Source organism: Nycticebus coucang, chromosome 15 (assembly GCF_027406575.1).
Source record: "Nycticebus coucang isolate mNycCou1 chromosome 15, mNycCou1.pri, whole genome shotgun sequence".
NCBI classification, from domain to species: Eukaryota; Metazoa; Chordata; class Mammalia; order Primates; family Lorisidae; genus Nycticebus; species Nycticebus coucang.
In genome coordinates this window covers 70,326,047-70,348,664 of record NC_069794.1, presented here as the reverse complement: position 1 = coordinate 70,348,664, position 22,618 = coordinate 70,326,047, and the positions used below count along the sequence as shown (strand labels likewise).

Below are 22,618 nucleotides of genomic sequence, written 5' to 3'. Positions count from 1 at the left end.
CAGGGTCTCACTCTGGCTCAGGGTGTCTTGAACCTGTGAGCTCAGGCAGTCCACCCGCCTTGGCCTCCCAGAGTGCTAGGATTATAGGCATGAGCCACCATGCCTGGCTCAGAAAACTTTCTTTTTTTTTTTGTAGAGACAGAGTCTCACTGTACAGCCCTCGGGTAGAGTACCGTGGTGTCACACGGCTCACAGCAACCTCTAACTCTTGGGCTTACGCGATTCTCTTGCCTCAGCCTCCTGAGTAGCTGGGACTACAGGCATCCGCCACAACGCCCGGCTATTTTTTTGTTGCAGTTTGACCGGGGCTGGGTTTGAACCCGCCACCCTCTGCATATGGGGCCGGCGCCCTACTCACTGAGCCACAGGCACCGCCCCAGAAAACTTTCTAATAGTAGCTACCCTACCCCAGCCAAAACTGTAGGCAAACTGCACCCCATCCTCCATTCTGACTATCAAAGACTAAGCCTAAAGCTTAAGACATCCTCCCTTAACCAGCTGTAATAAGATAACTTTCCTGTGTCTCTCTCCCACAACCCTCGTGGGGCAGCATTGGAGGAGGTGAAGCCCTGGTCCAAAGCCTAGACTTTCATTCCTACTTAGTATGCTTGCCCCCTCTCAACAGTAAAAAATTATCTTTCCCCATAGTATCAGTGGAAGTCATGTGGAGAGCACTAAGGAGGCACCCTATCACCCCAACCAGATGTGCCAGTAGAAGCCTAGTGGGGGACGCAGGCTTGTATTTCCTACCTGATGTGTACCATGGTGGTGCTCCCTTATCTCTCTCTGGCATGGTGTCAGGAGAGGCCTGCTAAAACATATTTAAAGATCAGCAGTCCCAACATAATACCATTGTAAAATGTCCAAGATACAATTGAACATAACCTGCCATCCCAAGAACCAGGAAAACTTGGGTTTAAATGAAAAAAGACAATAGATATGAATACTAAACATAGGTATATGATACCAGAATTCCAACACAGATACTGGAATTATATAACGAAGATTTTCAAGCAACTATTTCAATTCACAGTTGAAACATGATAAATGTATCAAGGAAATAGTAGATGTAAAGAACCAAATGGAAATTTTTAAACTGAAAAAGACAATAGCCAAAATAAATAAGTCTACTCAACAGCAAGCATGAAGAGGGCAGAGAAATGGATCAGTGAAGACAGAACAGTAAAAATCACCCAATCTGGTTGGGTGCAGTAGCTCAGGCCTGTAATCCTAGCACTCTGGGAAGCTGAGGTGGAATGGATTGCTTTAGCTCAGAAATTCAAGACCAGCCTGAACGAGAGCAAGACCCTGTCTCTACCAAAAAAGAAAAACTAGCTGGGCATTGTGGTGAGCACCTATAGTCTCAGCTACTCAGGAGGCTGAGAGTAGAGGATCACTTGAGCCCAACTGTTTGAGGTTGCTGTGAGCTGTGACACCATGGCACTCTACCCAGGGCAAGGGAGTGAGATTCTGTCTCAAATAAATAAATAAATAAATAAATAAATAAATAAATCTGGCTGCGCTCGTAGCTCAGTGGGTAGGGCGCCAGCCACGTATACCAAGGCTGGCAGGTTCAAACCTGGCCAGGGCCAGCTAAAACAACAATGACAACTGCAACAAAAAAATAGCCCAGTGTTGTGGCGGGCACCTGTAGTCCCAGCTACTTGGGAAGCTGAGGCCAGAGAATCTCTTAAGCCCAAGAATTTGAGGTTGCTGTGAGCTGTGACACCATGGCACTCTACCCAGGGTGACAGCTTGAGTCTCTGTCTCCCCTCTCTCCTCCCCCCCTCCAAATCGCCCAATCTGAACAACAGAGAGAAAATAGACTGAAAAATAAAAATGGAGGGGCAGGTAACAAAAATAAGTGTATGTGTACATACGCACGAAGGAACAGATCATTAGGGACTGTGGGACTGTTTTAAAAAGTTCTACCATTTGTGTCATCAGAGTTCCAGACCACAAGAAGAAAAGAGGATGTGATTGAAAAGGTATTTGAAGAAATGATTGCTTAAATTTTCCCAACTTAGCAAAAACCATATTCAAGGAAAATTCAAGAAGTTGAGCAAACTCTGAGCAGGAAAATCCATTCTGAGACACTTAAAAATCAAACTTCTACAAACTAAAGACAAATTCTTATAAATAGTGAGAGAATTGCCTATTAGGGAAAAATAGAGTAACAGCCAGTTTTCTATCAGAAACCATAAGATTCAGAAGGAAGTAGCACAGTTTTCAAGTGCTGACCAGAAAGCACTGTCAGCTCAGAAAGCACTGTCAGCTCAGAAAGCACTGTCAGCTCAGAATCTGCAAGTAACGGCCCCTTCGAGGTTCAAAGCTGGTAGTTAAAGATTCAGACAAAAACATCCTCACATTACAAGCGTCCCCAGCAAAAGAAAAAACAGGGTAAGTGGAATAATAGGGCTTCTTTTCTTACTTGTTAAAGAGGGCAAAAGAATTTTTTTCCCAGTAACAACCCTCTCCTCCCACAAGATGTATCCGTTTACAAGAACTAGATCCATGGCCGTAGTAGATACAAGTACACTGGTAAAGTAAGTATCTGGCATTTTTCACTGTTAGTAAATTGGAGACAGATAAGAATGGGACATGGCCAGCCCTTATGTTCACAGAGAACCTTGCATTTAGATTATCTCTAAATGAGATTATACATGGTCATTGATAAGATTGAAATATGACATTCATCACATCTTTAAATATCACATATAAATGTTTAATATATTTAATATTTTTTATAACCTTGGCTTTGTTATCAAAACAATTTTTTAAAAATATGCACTGGATCCTCAAAAAATGAAATAGCTTATTTGTCATCCTCTGAGAGTTTCTACAGACAGCCCAGTATTTGCTATTCCATATCATATCGTTGTCTCTTTAGGTAAAGGTGTAGTTAACAAATATTGAGAGCTTGTTCTGTGCCATACAGTGTTCTAGGTGCTGGTGAACAAGACATGGCACTTATCCAAGAAAAAAATACCTAAAAGAACTATCAGCCACCAGGCATGGTGGCTTACGAAAACAAAGTAGAAGGTGCTGTGGGGATATATACTGGGGGAATTTATTTAATCCACTCTTGTGGTCAGATAAATTTTCTGAAGAAGTGATTCTGGCTGTTGTTGGTTTATCTTTCTTTTTTTTCCTTTCTTCCTTTCCCTTTCCCTTTTCCTTTCCTTTCTCACTTTGTCCCTCAGTAGAGTGCTGTGACATCACAGCTCACAGCAACCTCCAAATCCTGGGCTTAGGCGATTCTCTTCCCTCAGCCTCCTGAGTAGCTAGGACTACAGGCGCCCGCCACAACGCCCGGCTATTTTTTTGTTGCAGTTTGGCCGGGGCCGGGTTTGAACCCGCCACCCTGGTATATGGGGCTGGTGCCTTACCCTGAGCCACAGGCACCGCCCTTTGTTTTTTTATATATGTAGTAGTTTTATTGTCCCTTATGCATGAATATCTCAGAAGCTGAAAGAGGCAAGCAGTTTTAAAATGGAACTCCCTACTTGAAGGAGTTTGATCAGATAGTACATGTTATCCACTTTTGATCTTTATGATTATTTGAAATGTTATCTTCGGCTGGGCACAGTAGCTCGCACTTAACAGTCCTGGCACTCTGAGAGGCTGAGGTGAGAGGATCATTTGAGCTCAGGAGTTTGAGACCAGCCTAAGAGGGAGACTCTGTCTCTACAAAAAATAGAAAAATTAGCTGAGTGTTGTGGTCCATGCCTGTAGTCCCAGTTACTCAGAAGGTTGAGACTGCAGGGTCTCTTGAGCTTAGGAATTTGAGGTTGCAGTGAGTTGTAATCACCCCACTGCACTCTAGTGGAGGCAACAGAGCAAGACTCTTTCTCAAAAAAAAAAAGAAAGAAAGAAATCATGTAGTTTTACTTTGGATTTCTTTTGTGGATGGAGATTGAGCTTTATTTTGTGGTGAGATGTTTATATTTCCTTTTCTGTGAAAAAGTGGGTTTTAAATATCTCTTGATTTATAGGCACGCTTTAAAAATTAAGGAAATCAGGTCTCAGTCTGTAGTAAGAACTGTGTTTTTTCCCCCTGGTTTGTTTTTAGTCTTCACTTTCTTACAATGATTTTTCCCCTATACATTTTATGTATTTCTTGTATAATCCAATCAATATATCAGTCTTTGCTTTATGGCTTCTAGGCTTTGTGTCATACTCTGAAAAACTTACTCTGCTCCAAAACTATATATATAGTTGTTTTGTTTTGTTTTTGAGACAGAGTCACACTTTGTTACCCCAGACTTGAGTGCTTAGCCTCCGTATAGCTCACAGCAAACTCAGACTTCTGGGTTCAAGTATTCCTCCTGCCTTGCCTCCCAAGTAGCTGGGACTACAGGCGTCTGCCACAATACCTAGCTAATTTTTTCTATTTTGAGTAGAGGTGGAGTCTCATTTCTTGCTCAGACTGGTCTCGAACTCCTGAGCTCAAGCCATATACTCACCTTGGCCTCCCAGAGTGCTAGGATTATGAGAGTGAGCCACTGTGCCCAGCCAAATACTATATATATTTAAATTGTTCCCTAGTTTCATGTAGAACTTAACATGATTTTGTTTTTATTTTTATTTTTTTATTTTATTTTATTTTATTTTTTGAGACAGAGTCTCATTATGTTGCCCTCAGTAGAGTGCTGTGGTGTCACAGCTCACAGCAAACTCAAACTCTTGGGCTTAAGGGATTCTCTTGCCTCAACCTCCCAAGTAGCTGGGACTACAAGCACTCACCACAATGCCCGGCTATTTTTTGTTATTGTTGTAGTTGTCGTTGTTCAGCAGGTCCAGGCCAGGTTTGAACCTGCCAGCCCCGATGTGACTGGCACCAGGGTTGAGGCTTATATATTTTAGTTTATTAAGGAATTATTCGTGTATTCCTGTTTTATCAAGGGATCTTCGTCAAAAATGCATATTGAATCAATAAACATTTCTTAAGCATTGCCACTGTATTCCAGGCTTTGGGACTAAAACAACAAGAATAAGAGACACTACAGGTTCAAACAGACTTTAGTTCAAATCCCATCTGTGCTGTATATACTAGCTCTGTGATCTTAGGAAAGTCATTTAATTATTTTGAGCCTTAGTTACTTATCTGTAAAACGTAGCTAGTGATAATTTTCAAGGTTGTTGCACACTTTCAGGAGCTTTTAGTCTAGTAGGGTGAGAGAGACATATCAACAAATAATTGTAAAAAAATGAGCTGGTGTGGTACAAGAGTGAGTAGTGGTGTTACAAAGGAGTGAGTGAGCTGCTCTGCCTAAAAAGAGATTCAGGAAGGCTTTACAAAGGAGTTAGTATTCAAACCAGGCCTTGAAGGAGGAGCATCTGTGAAAATGCTTGATGCGTTCAAAAAAGTGCAGTTTATTCAGAATAATTAGACGACAGGTATGGGCAAATGACAGAAGAGAGGCAGACAGATTCCAGATTATGGAGGACCCATAACGTGTGCCACCCTGAAGATTTGGGGCTTTATTTTAATTCTTATATTTTAGAGACAAAGTCTCAAACTCTATAGCCCAGGCTGGAGTGCAGTGTGCCATCATAGTTTACTGCAGCTTGAACTCCTGGGCTCAAGTAATGCTGCCACCTCAGCCTCCTACAGGCTTGCCACCACATGTCTGTTTTTAGAATTTTTGTGGAGGTAGTATTTCAAGATGTTGCCGAGACTGATCTTCAATTCCTTCCTGGGCCCAAGCAATCCTTCTGCCTTGGCTCCCAAAGTGCTGGGATAACAGGCATAAGCCACTGTGAGCCATGGACTTTATTTGAAGGTGATTCAGAGGTGTTGAAAAATGTTCATCAGATTTGCTGAATATTTGCGATGGTACAAATATGTTAGAGTGATAATAAGAAGAGGCTTTAAGCTTTCTTATTTGAGGAAAGCAGTGGGAGGGGTTGAAGAAGAAGTGACAGATTTGATAAAGACTTAGGCAGTGGAATCAACAGGACCTAGATAGAAGTCATTGGATTTTCCAGAAAGAAGAAATAAATTGCAGTTCCCAAGGTTTCAGTCTTCATAGACCAGTGGTTCTCAACCTTCTTAATTTTATGGTTGGGATGTCCCCACAACATGAGGAACTGTACTAAAGGGCATTAGGAAGGTTCAGAACCGCTGTCATAGACTGATGTGGTTGTTGGCTTTATTCATCAGGATAGTAAAACAAGACAGAAGAAAATGCACATGAGGTAGACACTGAATTAACTTTTCTCTGCTTCATCTAATTTCTTGAATATTTGAGTGTTCAGAGAAAAAGCATTCTAAAAATTGGAGGGATACATTTCTCTACTTTTTTTTTTTTTTTTTGTAGAGACAGAGTCTCACTTTATCACCCTCGGTAGAGTGCCATGGTGTCACACAGCTCACAGCAACCTCCAACTCCTGGGCTTAGGCGATTCTCTTGTCTCAGCCTCCCGAGTAGCTGGGACTACAGGCGCCTACCACAATGCCCAGCTGTTTTTTTTTGTTGCAGTTTGGCTGGGGCTGGGTTCAAACCCGCCACCCTGGGTGTATGGGGCCGGCACCTTACCCACTGAGCCACAGGTGCCACTCCCATTTCTCTACTTTTTTATATATTAAAAAAATTTTTTGCCTTGAGAATAGCTTACAAAAGGAGCTTGGTAAGGTACATTACAGACTAATAAGTTATGGTGCAATAGGAACAGTTTGATTCATTCTGCACATATCATTAAGGAAAGAGCTTAAGAAAACATCACAACTATAACCATGTTGATACACTTAAAATTAAAAAATTGTATGAAAAAATTTACTGCAAGTGTAGTGTTAATGATAAAGAATATGAATTTTAAGATGGAGACTTTACCTCTTTCATGTTTACATGGATGGAGCTGGAACATATTCTTAGTAAAGTATCTCAAGAATGGAAGAAAAAGTATCCAATGTACTCAGCCCTACTATGAAACTAATTTATGGCTTTCACATGAAAGCTATAACCCAGTTACAACCTAAGAATAGGGGGAAGGGGAAAAGGGAGGGGAGGGAGGAGGATTGGTGGGATTACACCTGCTGTGCATCTTACAAGGGTATATGCGAAACTTAGTAAATGTGGAATGTAAATGTCTTAGCACAATAACTAAGAAAATGCCAGGAAGGCTATGTTAACCAGTGCGATGAAAATGTGTTAAATGGTCTGTGAAACTAGTGTATGGTACCCCATGATCACATTAATGTACACAGCTATGATTTAATAAAAACAAAAGAATATGAATTTTAGGGCGGCACCTGTGGCTCAAGGAGTAGGGTGCCGGTCCCATATGCCAGAGGTGGCGGGTTCAAACCCAGCCCCGGCCAAAAAAACCAAAAAAAAAAAAAAAAAAAAAAAAAAGAATATGAATTTTAGCATTTTAATGGTTTTAGAGTTTTGGGAATGTAATTCTGACTTTGTATTAGTGTTTACATTTTATAACTAAATTGTATTTTTATGAAAATGGTGTGAAGATGAATATTCAACCTGAAATAAAACTTACATACAAAATGTTTAAAGTATACTTATTCACTTTTTTTTCCTTCTATTTTAGTTACTATTTCTGGAAATGAAGAAAACGGTAAGACGCTTTTAGTCTCAGTTTAAGTAAAATGCCTATGGTACCTTAATTGCTACCCATATACTTTTTATTTAGTAATGAATACATGTGTCCTTGTTTTTCAGAAAGAAAATGTGTTTTTAAAATTTGAGTAATTAAAAAGAGACTAAGTATTGGGTTTATTGCCATTCAGTATATTCTCATTTTATGTTATTTATATAAATTGAAGTAGCCATAATTTTGTAAGGCCATTAGTAGCCAAATTGCTTAGTGTATATTTATATAAATATTTCTGCTTTATATATTCTTCAGAACTCTTATATTTTAAATATCAGTTATAGCTAGGTTGAGGAGGAAATTCTTCTTTCATGAAGTCTAAATTTTACTGACGATTCTTCTTGTTGATCCATTTGTTAGAATAGCACTTCACTATGCGTAGATATTTAATAAAATAACTAGACTATAAATTTGTAAATTGTATTACTACCTTAAGGGAATAAAAGTTTTTATAACAACTGGAAACTGGCTAGAGGGGGGGAAAAATCATCTCTCAAAATTTCAGTTAGATAAAGGAAAATTTTAAGTGTCTATTGAGATCAGATTTCAAAAATAAAATGTGATTTGACATACAAAAATCCAGAGACTTTTTAAAATAGTTGAATGCTTAGAAAATTTTAAGTAATTTTTCTTATTAGAGATAATTAAATATTAGGCATGTATATCTCAAGTTGCCTTTAAATGTAATTTTTTTGAGCAATTTAACTCCATCTGGTGGGCTCATCTTTCTTTCTGTAAATCAAAACAGTTCCTTGTATGTTGAAAGCACAGATGCCAAAAGCAGAGAATTTCAGAAGTTCTTACAAAAAGAACTATAAACTTTTACCATTATTTCTTGGACCATGTCTTTCTTTTTATTTGACTTTTTTTTTTGCAGTTTTTGGCTGGGGCTGGGTTTGAACCTGCCACTTCCGTCATATGGGGCCGGTGCCCTACTCCTTTGAGCCACAAGTGCCACCTGGGACCATGTCTTTCAAAAAGTGTTTTGATAAGGTTTTTTGTTTGTTTGTTTATTTTTTAATTCAGATACTGGTGACTTTTGAACACAGACTTTTGATTTATAGGTTTCAGATTTTTCTTTCAGCTGTGGCTTAATTTGCTTAGAAAATTAAGATTTTATGCTATATGTTACTTGTAACCAATATAGTGTGTATATATATATATATATATATATATGATCAGAAGTTTGACAATTAACAATCACATTAATTTGAAATTGATGCAAAGCAGTATTTTCTATTCTTTAATCATCATAATTTTTTGTTTGTTTGTTTTTGAGACAAAGTCTCACTCTATCACCCCTTCGGTAGAGTGCCGTAGTGTCATAGCTCACAGCTCACAGCAACCGCCAACGCTTGGGCTTAGGCGATTCTCTTGCCGTAGCCTTGCGAGTAGCTGGGACTACAGGCGCCCGCTACAACCCCCAACTATTGTTTGTTGCAGTTGCCACTGCTGTTTTACCTGCCCGGGGCCGGGTTCGTACTCGCCACCCTTGGTATATGGGGCCGGCACCATACCCACTGAGCCACGGGCACCATCCTACTCATTATAATTTAATAATTACTATCTGTTAATTACTTACTATATCTTAGGCCTTGTGCTAAGAGCTTTATTTTTGTATGTTTGTTTGTTTAACTGGTAATTAATATATTTTTAAGCAAAACCACTTTGTTTTTTTCTCATGGAGAGCAAAAATATTCTAAAAATACATTAGGTGTTTTAAAAATATTTGAAGAATATGTTGTTTTACATTCTGCTCTTAGTTATAAAATATAAATAAGTGTAAAGGACTTCAGGTTTACCCTATATCTCAATGCTGTGCAATAGTATATAGATGAGCAATGACAGGCTTGATTCTAGGGGCACTAGGCAAAAGCATGCAGAAAGGAGGTAAGCTAGGTGAGAATAACATCAAAGAGTCAACCAGTTGTCTCAGGAGACTAACCTGCTACATGCTTTTCTAAAGGAAAAATAAATGAAGAAATGTTAGAGTTCACTGGGTAGACCCCAGGGTTCAACCTGGAGGGAGCTGATAGTAGAGGATTAAAATTTTGAGAAGCTAGCAAATTCAGTGTAACGGACAGTATTAGTGGAAGTGAAAAGAGTACATTTGAAAATAGAAGGAAGTTACAGGCTTGGCTCCCGTAGCCCAGTGACCAGGGCCCCGGCCTCATACACCAAGGCTGGCAGGTTGGAGCCCAGCCCTGGCCTGCTAAACAACAACTGCATCCAAAAAAAAAAAAATACAGCCGGGTGTTGTGGTGGGCACCTGTAGTCCCAGCTATTTTGGAGGCTGAGGCATGAGAATTGCTTAAGCCCAACAGTTTGAGGTTGCTGTGAGCTGTGACACCATGGTACTCTACCAAGGATACATAGTGAAACTCTGTCTCAAAAAGAAAAAAAAAAAAGAAAGAAAGTTATGGTTAGAATTTTATCTTGGCATCAGGTGTTAGCTCTTAAGTAGAACGTGACCATTAAGATAATGGTTAAAAAAGAGGAGGAAAATAGAGTATTAGGTAGGACCCAGTGAAAAGAACCTTGGATTTTTATCAGCAGATATGTATTTGAATTCTGGCTTTTTCACTAAGTGGCATCAGCAGGATATTAAATTCTCTGAGCCTCGGTGTTTGCAATCCGTAGACTGGAAAAACACCTTATTAAGACTACTGAGAGGATTAGAAATAAGGCATACATGATATACCTTCTAGGAGGCTTAGGTGGAAGTAGGATATTGAGTAGCTCTAGTGTAACCAGTGACTAGGAAGTCTCAGAGTTTTTTTTTTTTGTTTGTTTGTTTTTTTTTTTTTAGAGACAGAGTCTCACTTTATCCTCCTTGGTAGAGTGATGTGGCATCACAGCTCACAGCAACCTCCAATTCCTGGGCTTAGGCGATTCTCTTGCCTCAGCCTCCCATGTAGCTGGGGCTACAGCCGCCCTGCACAACATCCGGCTATTTATTTTGTTGTTGTTGTTGTTTCAGTTTTCATTGTTGTTTAGCTGGCCTTCGTGGGGTTTGAACCTGCCAGCCTGGGTGTATGTGGCTAGGGCCATATCCATTGAGCTATAGGCGCTGCTAGATGGAGTTTATTTTCCAGGAATATCAGAACCAAGTGGGAACCACTTTTCATACTGGCCACTGAAATGGATTAGAAGCAAGGAGACTGACTGTTTTTTGTAGCAGTCTGAGTGAAATAGGCAACAATTTATGAACTCTGCACTGGCAACGAAAATAATGAGGAATTCATATTGAAAGAAATTTTAGGAGCCAGAATTAGAAGTAGTAATGTGCTGATTACCTATGAGAGGTGAGAAATCACTTGAGGCCTGGGTTCCTTAATCAGTCACTCAACTGAGTGACTAAAGTTTCCATTCTCTGACATCAGGCATGGACCGGTACAATTTCAAAGGAAAAATCTGGGTTCTAACAGGGTTATCAATTTCATATATATATAAATATATTTTATATATATATATATTATACTTTTTTATATTTTATATTGTCAAAAATTTTATATTTATATATAAACTTTTTAAACCAAAAACATAGGGAAATTTAGCTTCAGAGCAAAGGAAAGACAGCACTTCAAATTGAATGCACGTTAGCTTTATAAAGATTCCAGTACATTGTTTTTAATGTTTCTCATTTTAGTGCAGAGTGAAAACATTAAGCACTTCTTTTTTTATTAATTTATTTATTTTTTGGAGACAGAGTCTCACTCTGTCACCCTCAGTAGATTGCGGTGGCGTCACAGCTCACAGCAACCTCCAGCTCCTGGCCTTAGGAGATCCTCCTGCCTCAGCCTCCTGAGTAGCTGGACTACAGGCAACCACCACAAACGTTAAGCATTCTTAAACTTGAGAAATGCTGAAATAGGGAATGAAAAGAAAAAATAGCAAATTTTGAGAAGAGTTAAGATGTCTGAATAGCACTACCAATAATAATAACAACAACCAGTATTTATTGAGGATTTATTGTGTGCCAGGCACTGTTGTGTTTTGCAGTATTAAGCAACTAATTGAAGCAAATGCTTTAATTAAAGTCTAAGCAAATTATTTTGTGAGTGCAGTTTGAAGGCATAATGAATTCTGAAAGTAAGGGAGCAGACCTTTGTGGCAGAAGTAGCATTTGATCTGAACTATAACAATGAGTAGAATTTCAGACTTTGATGCTTGTCTTTATTTTGTTATCTTCACTGGGTTTGTGGCACTGCATTCCAAACTGAGGAAGTTTAAGCACCTGGTAAAGAGTTCTGGCTCAGTGCCCAAAGCACAGTGGTTATGGCGCCAGCCACATACACCAAGGCTGATGGGTTCAAACCTGCCCAGGCCAGCTAAACAATGACAACTGCAACAAAAAATAGCCGGGTGTTGTGGTGAGCACCTGTAGTCCCAGCTACTTAGGAGGCTGAGGCAAGAGAATTGCTTAAGCCCAAGAGTTTGAGGTTGCTGTGAGCTGTGGCAACATGGCATTCTACCCAAGGCGACATAGTGAGACTCTGTCTCAAAAAAGGGTGGCACCTGTGGCTCAGTCGGTGGGGCGCTGGCCCCATATACCGAGGGTGGCGGGTTCAAGCCCGGCCCCGGCCAAATTGCAACCAAAAAGAGTTCTTCCAGGCAGTTAGGCTCACGCCTGTAATCCCAGCACTGTGGGAGGTCAAGGCAGGTGGATTGCCTGAGCTCACAGGTTTGAGACCAGCCTGAGCCAGAGAGAGACATGGTCTGTAAAAATAGCCAGGCATTATGGCGGGCGCCTATAGTCCCAGCTACTTGGGAGGCTGAGGCAAGAGAATTGCTTAAGCCCAAGAGTTTGAGGTTGCTGTTGAGCTGTGACGTCACAGCACTTGACAAGGGAGACAAAGTGAGACTCTGTCTCAAACAAAAGAAAACAAAACAGTACTTCCTTGTTGTGGAAACCAGTCCTACTTCTTTAAAATCCAAGTAAAATAAAACTACAGAACACAGCAAAAAGGTTAAAGTGAGTTCAGTTTGGAGATGAAGATGTTGGAATGTTAAACACTAATCCCTTGGCAAACAGTTGTGGTAGAAATTCAAAATGCCTAGAAGTTTTTCTTTTTAGCTTGTGTGGAATAGGTGAATGAAATTCAGGGTACTTTTTTTAAACAGCATAGGGATTGAGTTATTCAGATTTATTCATTATTCATGGTGATGGTAGCTTCCTTTGTTTACTTAGAGTTTACAGCTCCTTGAATTTCACGTTCTTAGTGATGTATTCTGTTAAATAATTTTTAGGTCATTTAAAATTAACTTTATGCTTCAAAAACTTGAAATATAGAATGAAGAGTTAAGAAAGTGTTTTTAGCTTAAACCCTCAGCGGCTTAATAAAATGAAAACTTATCTCAAATCTCATCTCTTCCTTACTTATAGACCAAGCTGATAATCCTTAAATGTAGGAACAGAATATTTCCTCTTATCTAATAATGTTACAATGTTTAGATAAAGTTTATATACTTGCTATTTCACTAGGTTTTAATTAAATTTTTTATCAGATTCCTCCTGATCCAAATACTGTATTGTGTTTTAATGTAATGCTTTTTCCTGTTTTCACCTGGATTCAATGAAATGTTATTTGTTTTTATTTACCAGGAAAGACCGTTGTTTACCTTGTGGCTTTCCATCTGTTCTTTGTTATGTTTGTATGGTCCTATTGGATGACAATTTTCACATCTCCCGCTTCCCCCTCCAAAGAGGTAAATTTAATGTTGGTGAATTACCAAATGCTTTAACTGATTATGGAATTATTTTCCCTTGTGTTGCCCTTGTTAAAATTTTACATAATGCATTTGTTCTGTTTCCATTCATAAGATTGCTTGGTAACTCCCATACTGTGAATGTTAGTCTTCAGGTTGTTCTCAGATAGGGTCTAGAAACTCTCTTAACATTTGTATTTTCTCTGGCATAAACAAATATGCTGCAAGTAAAGAAAGTGTTTTGATTATATGAAACACTTTCTGTAAGCTATTACGTTTTAGTGTTTCTTCTAATTGAAGATTCCATTTGGAAAATAACAGAGGTTAACATTTCTGTGGAATAAGTGCTCCTACCGCTGTGTCTCTCTTGCCTTGTGATAGCCGGTTGAACTCCCCCTTCACCTAAAATTTAGTATAACAAGATTGCTGAGAATTTATTCTGAGGAATTAGGATCATCTGAGTTTGATTTTCTGCTTTAACACATAACTTAATCTCTCCAAGCTTCGTTTTCTCATCATTAAATGGAGCTAATAATTGCGTCTGTCTCTGTAGGACATTTGTGAGGATTAAGTGAGATTTGTCCTGGTAAAACTTAACATGTTATTGTACCTGCCACATTAATAGTAGATGATGATGATATTGTTCCTTGTGTTAAATTCTTCAAAACTCATTAAAAATCACAATCCATATGTTTAAAAATAATATCAGCTTCTTTTTAGTGGAGAATATATTTGCAAAAAAAGTATGCATGTTGTTAAGTATACACTTAATGAAATTGTACAAACGGAATCCAACTTTGTAACCACCAGCTGGTTCAAGAAACAGTAGCAGACCCTTCATGCTTTTGTCCAGTCACCCACTTCATAAGAAAACCACTCTCCTGCCTTCTAACAACATAGATTATTTTTGAATGTTTCTGTACTTGATAGAAATGGGAGTCATGTAGTAGTATATTTATAGTAAAATAGTAGTCACAGTTACATATGTTTATGTCTCTGGCTTCTTTCATTAATATTCTATTAGTGACTTTCATCCATGTTGTTACATACATTCTCATTATTGGTTAATATTCAGTTGTGGTATATAAAACAATTTAGTTACCAGGTCTACTATTAATGAAAATTTGGGTAGCTTCCAGTTTAGGGCAGTTGCAAACAGCACTGTTAACAACCATTCTAGTTCATGTCTCTTGGGGAATATGTGTGTAGTTTTTCTGAGTCAGTGTCTAGAAACAGAACTTCTGTATCATGTTATGTGTACATTCAACATTTGTAGGTAATGCCATACAGTTTTTGGCCTACTTTTTCTATTGAATATTAAGTAAGGTAAACCATGAATCATACGTGGTTTGATATATGGTTTGTTCTGAAGAATAATCAAATTCTTCAAATATATCCGTCAGGCATTTGGTAGTAACCTGTCAACCCTCAAAGTTATGTTACAAACTACTATCTAGTACTTAATCTTTTTGGTTGAAGAGGACCTACTTTATCAATTGCTAGTAGAGATGGCTATTGAAAATATTAACATGGGCTCAGCGCCGGTAGCTCAAGTGGCTAAGGCACCAGCCACATACACGAGAGCTGGCGGGTTCAAATCCAGCCCAGGCTTGCCAAACAACAGTGACAAGTACAACCAAAAAAAAATAGACAGGCATTGTGGTGGGCGCCTGTAGTCCCAGCTACTTGGGAGGCTGAGGCAAGAGGATTGCTTAAACCCAAGAGTTTTTTGGTTTTTTTTTTTTTTTTTTTTGAGACAGAGCCTCAAGCTATCACCCTGGGTACAGTGCTGTGGCATCACAGCTTACAGCAACCTCCAACTCTTGGGCTCAAGCGATTCTCCTGCCTCTGCCTCCCAAGTAAGTGGGAGTACAGGCACCCGCCGCAACACCTGGCTATTTTTTGTTGTTGTTGTTGTTGCAACCATCGTTGTTTGGCAGGTCCGGGCTGGATTCAAACCCGCCAGCTCAGGTGTATGTGGCTGGCGCCTTAGCCACTTGAGCCACAGGCACTGAGCCTAAACCCAAGAGTTTGAGTGACACTATGGCACTCTACCCAGGGTAATAGCTTAAGACTGTTTCAAAAAAAAGAAAACATTAACGTGTAAAAAATAAATAGTTCTTATGACAGGAAACATGGAATAGAATAAGAAAAACGATTGGTAGTACTTTGGAGAAAGCAGTATAGTGTAGAGGGTAAGAATTCAGATTGTAGACCCAAACTGCCCAGATTCAACTCTTATCTCTGCATGTTACTACTAGCTGTGTGACTTTAAACACTTTCCATAGCTGATTCTTCCTCTGTAAAGTGAGGGTGATTTAGTATGCACCCAATGAGATTGCTATAAGGATTGAACCAATTAATTATATATGTATAATAGTGTATGTAAAGTGTATATAAGAAAGCCTAGCACATGATAAATATCATCTAAATGTTATGTTTCTTTTTTGGTTGTTGTTTTGGCATATTGCGTCCATTTAGCTTTCAGCCCAGAGTTAAGCCTTTACATTCACTTCACCCTTTCTTCTCCCTAAGTTCATCTAACTGCTCAACCCTGTGTCTAATGGCCCTCCTATGGATGCTCCTTTTACTCTGTCTAGAACTTAATTGCTCGTGTTATAATTGTCTGTTTACTTATATGCATCACCTTATTAAATTGTAAATTTTGTGAGGCTAGAAATATTTCTATTGTGTTCCCCACTATAACCCTTCCCCCACTATCTGCAACATAGTGGGTGTTCAGTAACTACTGAATTAATTATTAAATCCTCAGGGCCAGCTAAACTAAGCTCTGGTGACAACCAAGAACAAGAATTTGAGATTCTCTTTCTCACTAAGCGTACAATGTACTGAACAAGGTAGTCCTATATAAGCAGTGACAAAGCTGTGAGATGGATGCTTTCTATATCTGAGGACTCTTAGCTCAGAGGGTTGGGAAATGCTTGGGAATCAGGTCTAGGGGAATTGATTGTGTATAACTAAATAGAAAACTTTGAGGATGGTAAGGTATGAATCCAGGTTTTTTTTTCAGTCATTAAGTACTGCTTGAAGACCTACTGTACATCAGACTCTTTGCTGGGCTCGGAGAATAAAAAGAACAAGACAGACATGGTCTTTACGTGTTTTTTGTTTTTTGTCGCCCTCAGTAGGGTGCCGTGGCATCACAGCAACCTCTAGCTCTTGGGCTAGGGCAATTCTCTTGCCTCAGCCTCCCGAGTACCTGTGACTACAGGTGCCCGCCACAATGCCCAGCTATTTTTGTTGCAGTTGCCACTGCTGTTTTAGCTGGCCAGGCCCGGGTTCGAACCCGTCACCCTCGGTATATGGGGCTGGCGCCCTACCCACTGAGCCACAGGAGCTGCCTGACATGTTAAAGGGAGAAAGAGATGATAGATAGTAAACAAATAAGGTAATTATAAATTGTGATAAATTTAGAAAAAGAACTTGATAATGTGATAGAACATAACAGAGGAAAGCTACTTCAGCGAGGTGGGGGAATACTAGATAGTCAAAGAGAAGTGGCACTTAGGAAGGTCTTAGCTTAAATATTTTTTGAAGGAAAATCTTTGCTGTTTTCTCCAAGCTTTTTGAAGGCAAATGTTTGTTGTTTACTCCTCTGTTCCCATTGCCTTGCATCAGACCTGTAATATGTTACAGGCAGGTTGGTGAAGATCTGAAGGAATGGTAAGAAGCAGGCAGCCTAGGAGTAGCTGGCAGGCATCTCACACCATCAAGTGTCTGTCATCTTCCTGTAAAGAAAATGTGTTGCCATCACATCTCTGGCTGTAATCCTGCAGAGGTTGCCAGACAGCTGCAAGATAAAGCTAATGCTCATTCGCGTGTATGCAAGACCCTTAGTGAACTGAAGTCTATTGACTTCACCTCCATTGCTTCTCGGAACTTAAGCAGTGTGTGACCCTGAATATATAGTATTATTTTCATAGCCTTGTGCTTTCTATTTGCTGTTGCCATTGCTTTGACTGTTTTCTTTCCTTCTTTGTCTTTCTGGAAGATTCTTGTTTATCTTTTAAAACTTAGGGTATCACTGACATCAAGAAACTTTTATTACCTGTAGTCTCTACTCAGGAGGCTGAGGCAAGAGAATCTCCTAAGCCCAGGAGTTGGAGGTTGCTGTGAGCTGTGACACCATAGCACTCTACCGAGGGCGACAAAGTGAGATGCTGTCTCTACAAAAAGAAAAAAGAAAGAAACTTTATTAACAGCCCCCACTGCCTCCCAACAGAGCTCTTAACATACCTTATAACGTATTGATAATGTTGTATTTATCATGCTGATTTGTATTTTGTAATTTTTTATTAACATGGCTAACTTTTCTACTAGATTGTAGGAATGTAATTTTTGAAGGCAAAGATTGTTTTTATTTATCTTTGGATCCCTGGTGTCTGAGACAGTGCCTAGCTCTTAATTGGTACTTAATATAGATTTAAATGGAGCCATCTGAACACTGAATGTAAGTGGTTACGGCACCAGCCACATACACCGAGGCTGGTGGGTTTGAGCCCAGCCTGGCCCGGCCAGCTAAAACAACAATGACAACTGCAACAAAAAGACAGCCAGGCGTTGTGGCGGGCACCTATAGTCCTAGCTACTTGGGAGGCTGAGGCAAGAGAATCGTTTGAGCCCAAGAGTTTGAGGTTGCTGTGAGCTGTGATGCCATAGCATTCTACCAAGGGCAACATAGTGAGACTCTGTCTCAAAAAAAAAAAAAAAAAAGATAATAGCATTTCATAGTTTGAATTCTATTCACTAATTTCGAAAAAATAATTGTAGTATTAATTCAAAAGTCTAATCTATTTTAATTTTGATTTTGTTCCAGTCCTCATCTAAAATTTTGGTTCTCTTGAAATTTTTATTTGATTTAAGCTTTTCATAATTTTATAACCTTAGTTCTTAAGGAAAAATGATGTTGAGTAGTAGTGGAGAGACTAGGCTGAGGTTTGTGATACTGCCACATGCTAGGAATAGAGAGGCAAGAGAAATCTGTTCAAATTTTATAAGGCAATTTTATAATTTCCTTATAAAATTTGATTAGAACATCTCCCATCCACATATGTATTTAACATTATACAATGTGTTTTTTATACTCTATTACGAGTGTGTAAGAGACATGCCATGTCAGGGAAGAATTTTCTAAAATTCTCTTAAGGAGAATAAGGCTGGGCACGGTGGCTCACGCCTTTAATCCTAGCATTTGGGGAGGCTGAGGTGGGAGGATTGCTTGAACCCAGGAGTTTGAGACCAGCTTGGGCAAGTACCTAGACCCCATTTCTAAAAAAAAAAAAAAAAAAGGGCAAAGAACTTAGTCATGCATGGTGGTGAGCACCTGTAGTCCCAGCTACTTGGGAGGCTGAGTCAGAAGGATCACTTGAGCCTAGGAGTTAGAGGCTGCAGTGAGCTATGAGGACACGGTTGTATTCCCTAGCCCAGGCAACAGAGTGAAATCCTGTTTTTAAAAAAAGAGAGACAAAGAGCCATCTTAGCCAGGCACAGATGGGGGTTCACCCTCATCATTGAAGCACGTTGAGAGGCTATGGCAGGAGGATTGCTTGAGGCCAGGAGTTCAAGACCAGCCTGGGCAATGTAGTGAGACCTCGGTTTTACAAAAAATTTTTTAAAAATTACCCATATTCCTAGCTACCTGGTAGGCCGAGACAGGAGAGAACAGTAGATTGAGCCAGGAGTTTGAGATTTCAGTGAGCTGTGATCAAGCCACTGTACTCCAGCCTGGATGACACAATGAGAGTTTTTTAATATCTCTAAAAAAATAAATAAAGGCTGATAGAAACTTAAAATGCTCGGTTACATGCAGTGAGGATCCTTGAGATTTTGGGATGGCACATGGAAAGAAGAGCAACTAAATGAGAATTTCATAAAAGGAAAATACTATTAAAGAAGCAAACCAGAGGCTAGCCAAACCAGGGAAACAAACACTAAGAAATGAAAACGAACAGCTCTATCAAGGAATCTGTCCTTGAGAAAGGGCAACTATGCTTTCCTTGACAATTTCAGAGAAATTGGTTAACTTTTTAAAAGCGAAGATGGTCAAAGAATGATTTGTCAATCTCATTATGATTTCATGAGAAAATAGTGGGATCCTAGCCCTTTTACCCAAAGCAAGTAAATCTTTAGACATCTTTCCTAAAATTAAAAATTAAAAAGCTCTTGACAGTAACTTTTCAACAACAAATTTTTTTTACTAATAAGAAATGTTTATTAAGGCTCGGCACTCATATTTCAGTGGTTAGGGTGCTGACCACATACACCGGGGCTCGCAGGTGTGAACCTGGCCCAGACCTGCTAAACAACAATGACAACAACAACAAAAAAATGTCAGGCACCTGTAGTCCCAGCTACTTGGGTGGCTGAGGCAAGAGAATTGCTTAAACCCAAGAGTTTGAGGTTGCTGTGAGCTGTGACGTCACGGCATTCTAAGAGGGTGACATAGTGAGACTGTCTCAAAAAAATAAAAATAAAAAAGATTTTCTAGTGGAGAAATCTAATTTTATCTGTGAAAAAAATGCAAAAATATTTATATTCTTTGCCAACATTAGTGTAGAGGGCATATATTTTTTAATTTGCTAAAAGTAAATAGTTTTTGTTAAAATGTACTTGCTTTATCTCCTTTAAGTTTGAAGACAAGTTTTGCCTTCAGAAATTGAAAATACTTTGGGATTTTTTTTTTTTTTTCCTGTTCTGGATATATCTCTTTTTCTGAGCATGATAATTAACATCATGAAATTACAAATGTTTTTACAGTTTGATAGTTTTCTCCTTTTTTGTAGTTCTACTTGTCGAATTCTGAAAAGGAACGCTACGAAAAGGAATTCAGTCAAGAAAGACAACAAGAAATTTTGAGAAGAGCAGCAAGAGCCTTACCTATCTATACCACATCAACTTCAAGAAGTAAGAAAAACAAATCTGCAGCTTTCCTGCCAAAAGGAGTTTTAAAATGTACTTCGTTCTGCCAGGGTGTATTAAATGCCACAAATAACATCTTCAGGAATAAGACTTTCCCGTTTTCTGCATCTTCTGTGGTATTTCAGATACATGTAGATAAATACATAGACACATTTTTATGGGGCTTACTATCATATGAATCTCTCTTCTCTGCCTGTTTTTCCTCTCAACTCTGCCTTCATGGCTAACGATTTCAAATATTCTCAGCAGTTCATCATTTGGAAATTCTAGTTTAAATTTCAATATTGTGTTTCATCTCTGAGTGATTAAAAAAACTCAGAGAATGTGCTCAGAATGGGGAGAAGTAAAAGACACAAAGGGGAAGAAATGTGTTCAAGTTTGTAAGAGTAGTATTCTGAGAGATAGGCTGTGAACTGAGCTTTGCCTGGCTGTGGATGGAGCCCATGGTGTTTCCTCTGTGCTGTCTTTTCCAGGGAGATGTACAAACTTTCCTTTTCTTAGGTTTGAGTCTTATGAAGGGAGGACTCTGTGAGTGGCCAAACTAGTCATTTAACATTAGGAAATTTTTTTAATTATGTATTATATATTGTACTAATTGCTTCAAATGCCAGATAGTATATTAACAGTACCTTAACAGCTATTCTATTCTAAGTGCTTTACACATATGAACTCATTTAAACTGAAGGACAACTCCATGAGGTGTAGAATATAGTGCTCATTTTTTTACAGATTAGAAAACTGAGACACAGTAAGGTTAAGTTATATAAGTAGCAAGTGAGCAAAACTAGGATTTAAATCCAGGTGATCTTACTCCAGAACCCAGTAAGGCTTCTCACCTCCAGAAGGAAGTAGGAAATTTACCTTTGTGTAGCTAGGTACAAGATGTACCTCAAGGAAATTTAAAGTGTCTACGAGGTTCTATGTAGGAGAGGATATTTGACCAACCTTTTAATTTTTGATTTACTAATACGGTCCTTTTTTTTTTTTTGCAGTTTTTTTGGCCAGGGCTGGGCTCGAACCCGTCCCCTTTAGCACATGGGGCTGGTGCCCTACTCCTTGAGCCACAGGTGCCACCTTAATGCGGTCTTTTTTATATAACTAATATATTTTTATATGGAGTACAAACGCAGATTACACATTTTGTTTCCTTTACTAGTCCAGCGCAAGTCACTCAAACTTTCTACGCCCTGATTTCCTCATTTTACAATAAGGATAGTAATATTTTTTGGTTGCAGCTGTCATTGTTTGTTGTTTGGCAGGAGGATAGTAATATTTACATCACGGAATTGGTGGAAGTATTAAATGAGATAATATACTTAAAATATTTAATATAGATATTTGCATGTAATAAGGAATTTTCTGTAAATTTCATTTTCAGTAAATGTTTTCAGTAAGTGATGGCCAGTTTAAAATAATCCATTTTTACATTTAATTCTGAAAGATCTGGTTTACAGTAACTGTTAGTAATTATATTCTGTAGATTAGATGTTTTTAACCTAAGGTCTAAGATTTCAGAGAATTTATGAACCCTTGAGATCATATGCACAGTTTTGGATACATGTAGTTTTAAAGGTAGCTCATTCCTAGCAAGCCCGTCTGAGTTTTCAGGCAGTAGTGTAGATTAACAGCCACTGATGTAAGAACTTTACTCTTAAAGCTTTACTACTTTTCATTAATTATAATGGCTTGCCTTTAATCTATTGAGATTATCCTAAGCATTTTACTTGTGATTACTTATTCCTCATTACAACTCAGAGAGGTGCTGCACTTGTCCCCATTTTAAAGATGAAGAAGTGAGGTACACAGAGGCTAAAGTCCCCTGAGTGGCCAGGCCTGGGGTCATGTCTTCTCTTCTGACTCCAGGTGAAGTCTGTGCTCTTGAGCACCATGTTTATACTGCATTTCTATTGCTCAGAATTCCATCCCTTTGCTGGGTTTTCTTCTTTTTTTTTTTATTATAGACGTAATAACCTTTTTATTCTTTCAAAAACAAAATTACAGAAATACATATTGAAGAAAGCAGCCCCTGGCGGCGCCTGTGGCTCAGTGAATAGGGCACCGGCCACAGACACCAAGCATGGTGGGTATGAACGCAGCCCAGGCCAGCTAAAGCAACAATGACAACTGCAACAAAAAAATAGCCAGGCGTTGTGGTGGGTGCCTGTAGTCCCAGCTACTTGCGGGGCTGAGGCAAGAGAATCGCTTAAGCCCAAGAGTTTGAGGTTGCTATGAGCTGTGATGCCATGGCACTTTACCAAGGGTGACATAATAAGCCTCTGTCTCAAAAAAAAAAAAAAAGAAAGAAAGAAAGTAACCCTAGTATAAATAATGGAGCTGCATTTATAGAGGGAATTGG

General features: G+C 39.0%; 1 protein-coding gene across 8 annotated transcripts in view; it reads left to right on the top strand.

Annotated features, from left to right (window-relative positions):
- ZDHHC20 (zinc finger DHHC-type palmitoyltransferase 20) overlaps window positions 1-22,618 on the top strand; it is an 85,976-nt gene that overhangs the window by 18,895 nt on the left and 44,463 nt on the right. For all 8 annotated transcript variants that reach the window (XM_053563693.1, XM_053563694.1, XM_053563696.1 and 5 more), the window contains exons 2-4: window positions 7,552-7,578; window positions 13,220-13,323; window positions 20,127-20,247. In XM_053563693.1, the coding sequence (XP_053419668.1) occupies window positions 7,552-7,578; window positions 13,220-13,323; window positions 20,127-20,247 (252 nt within the window). The remainder of the gene's footprint in view (window positions 1-7,551; window positions 7,579-13,219; window positions 13,324-20,126; window positions 20,248-22,618) is intronic.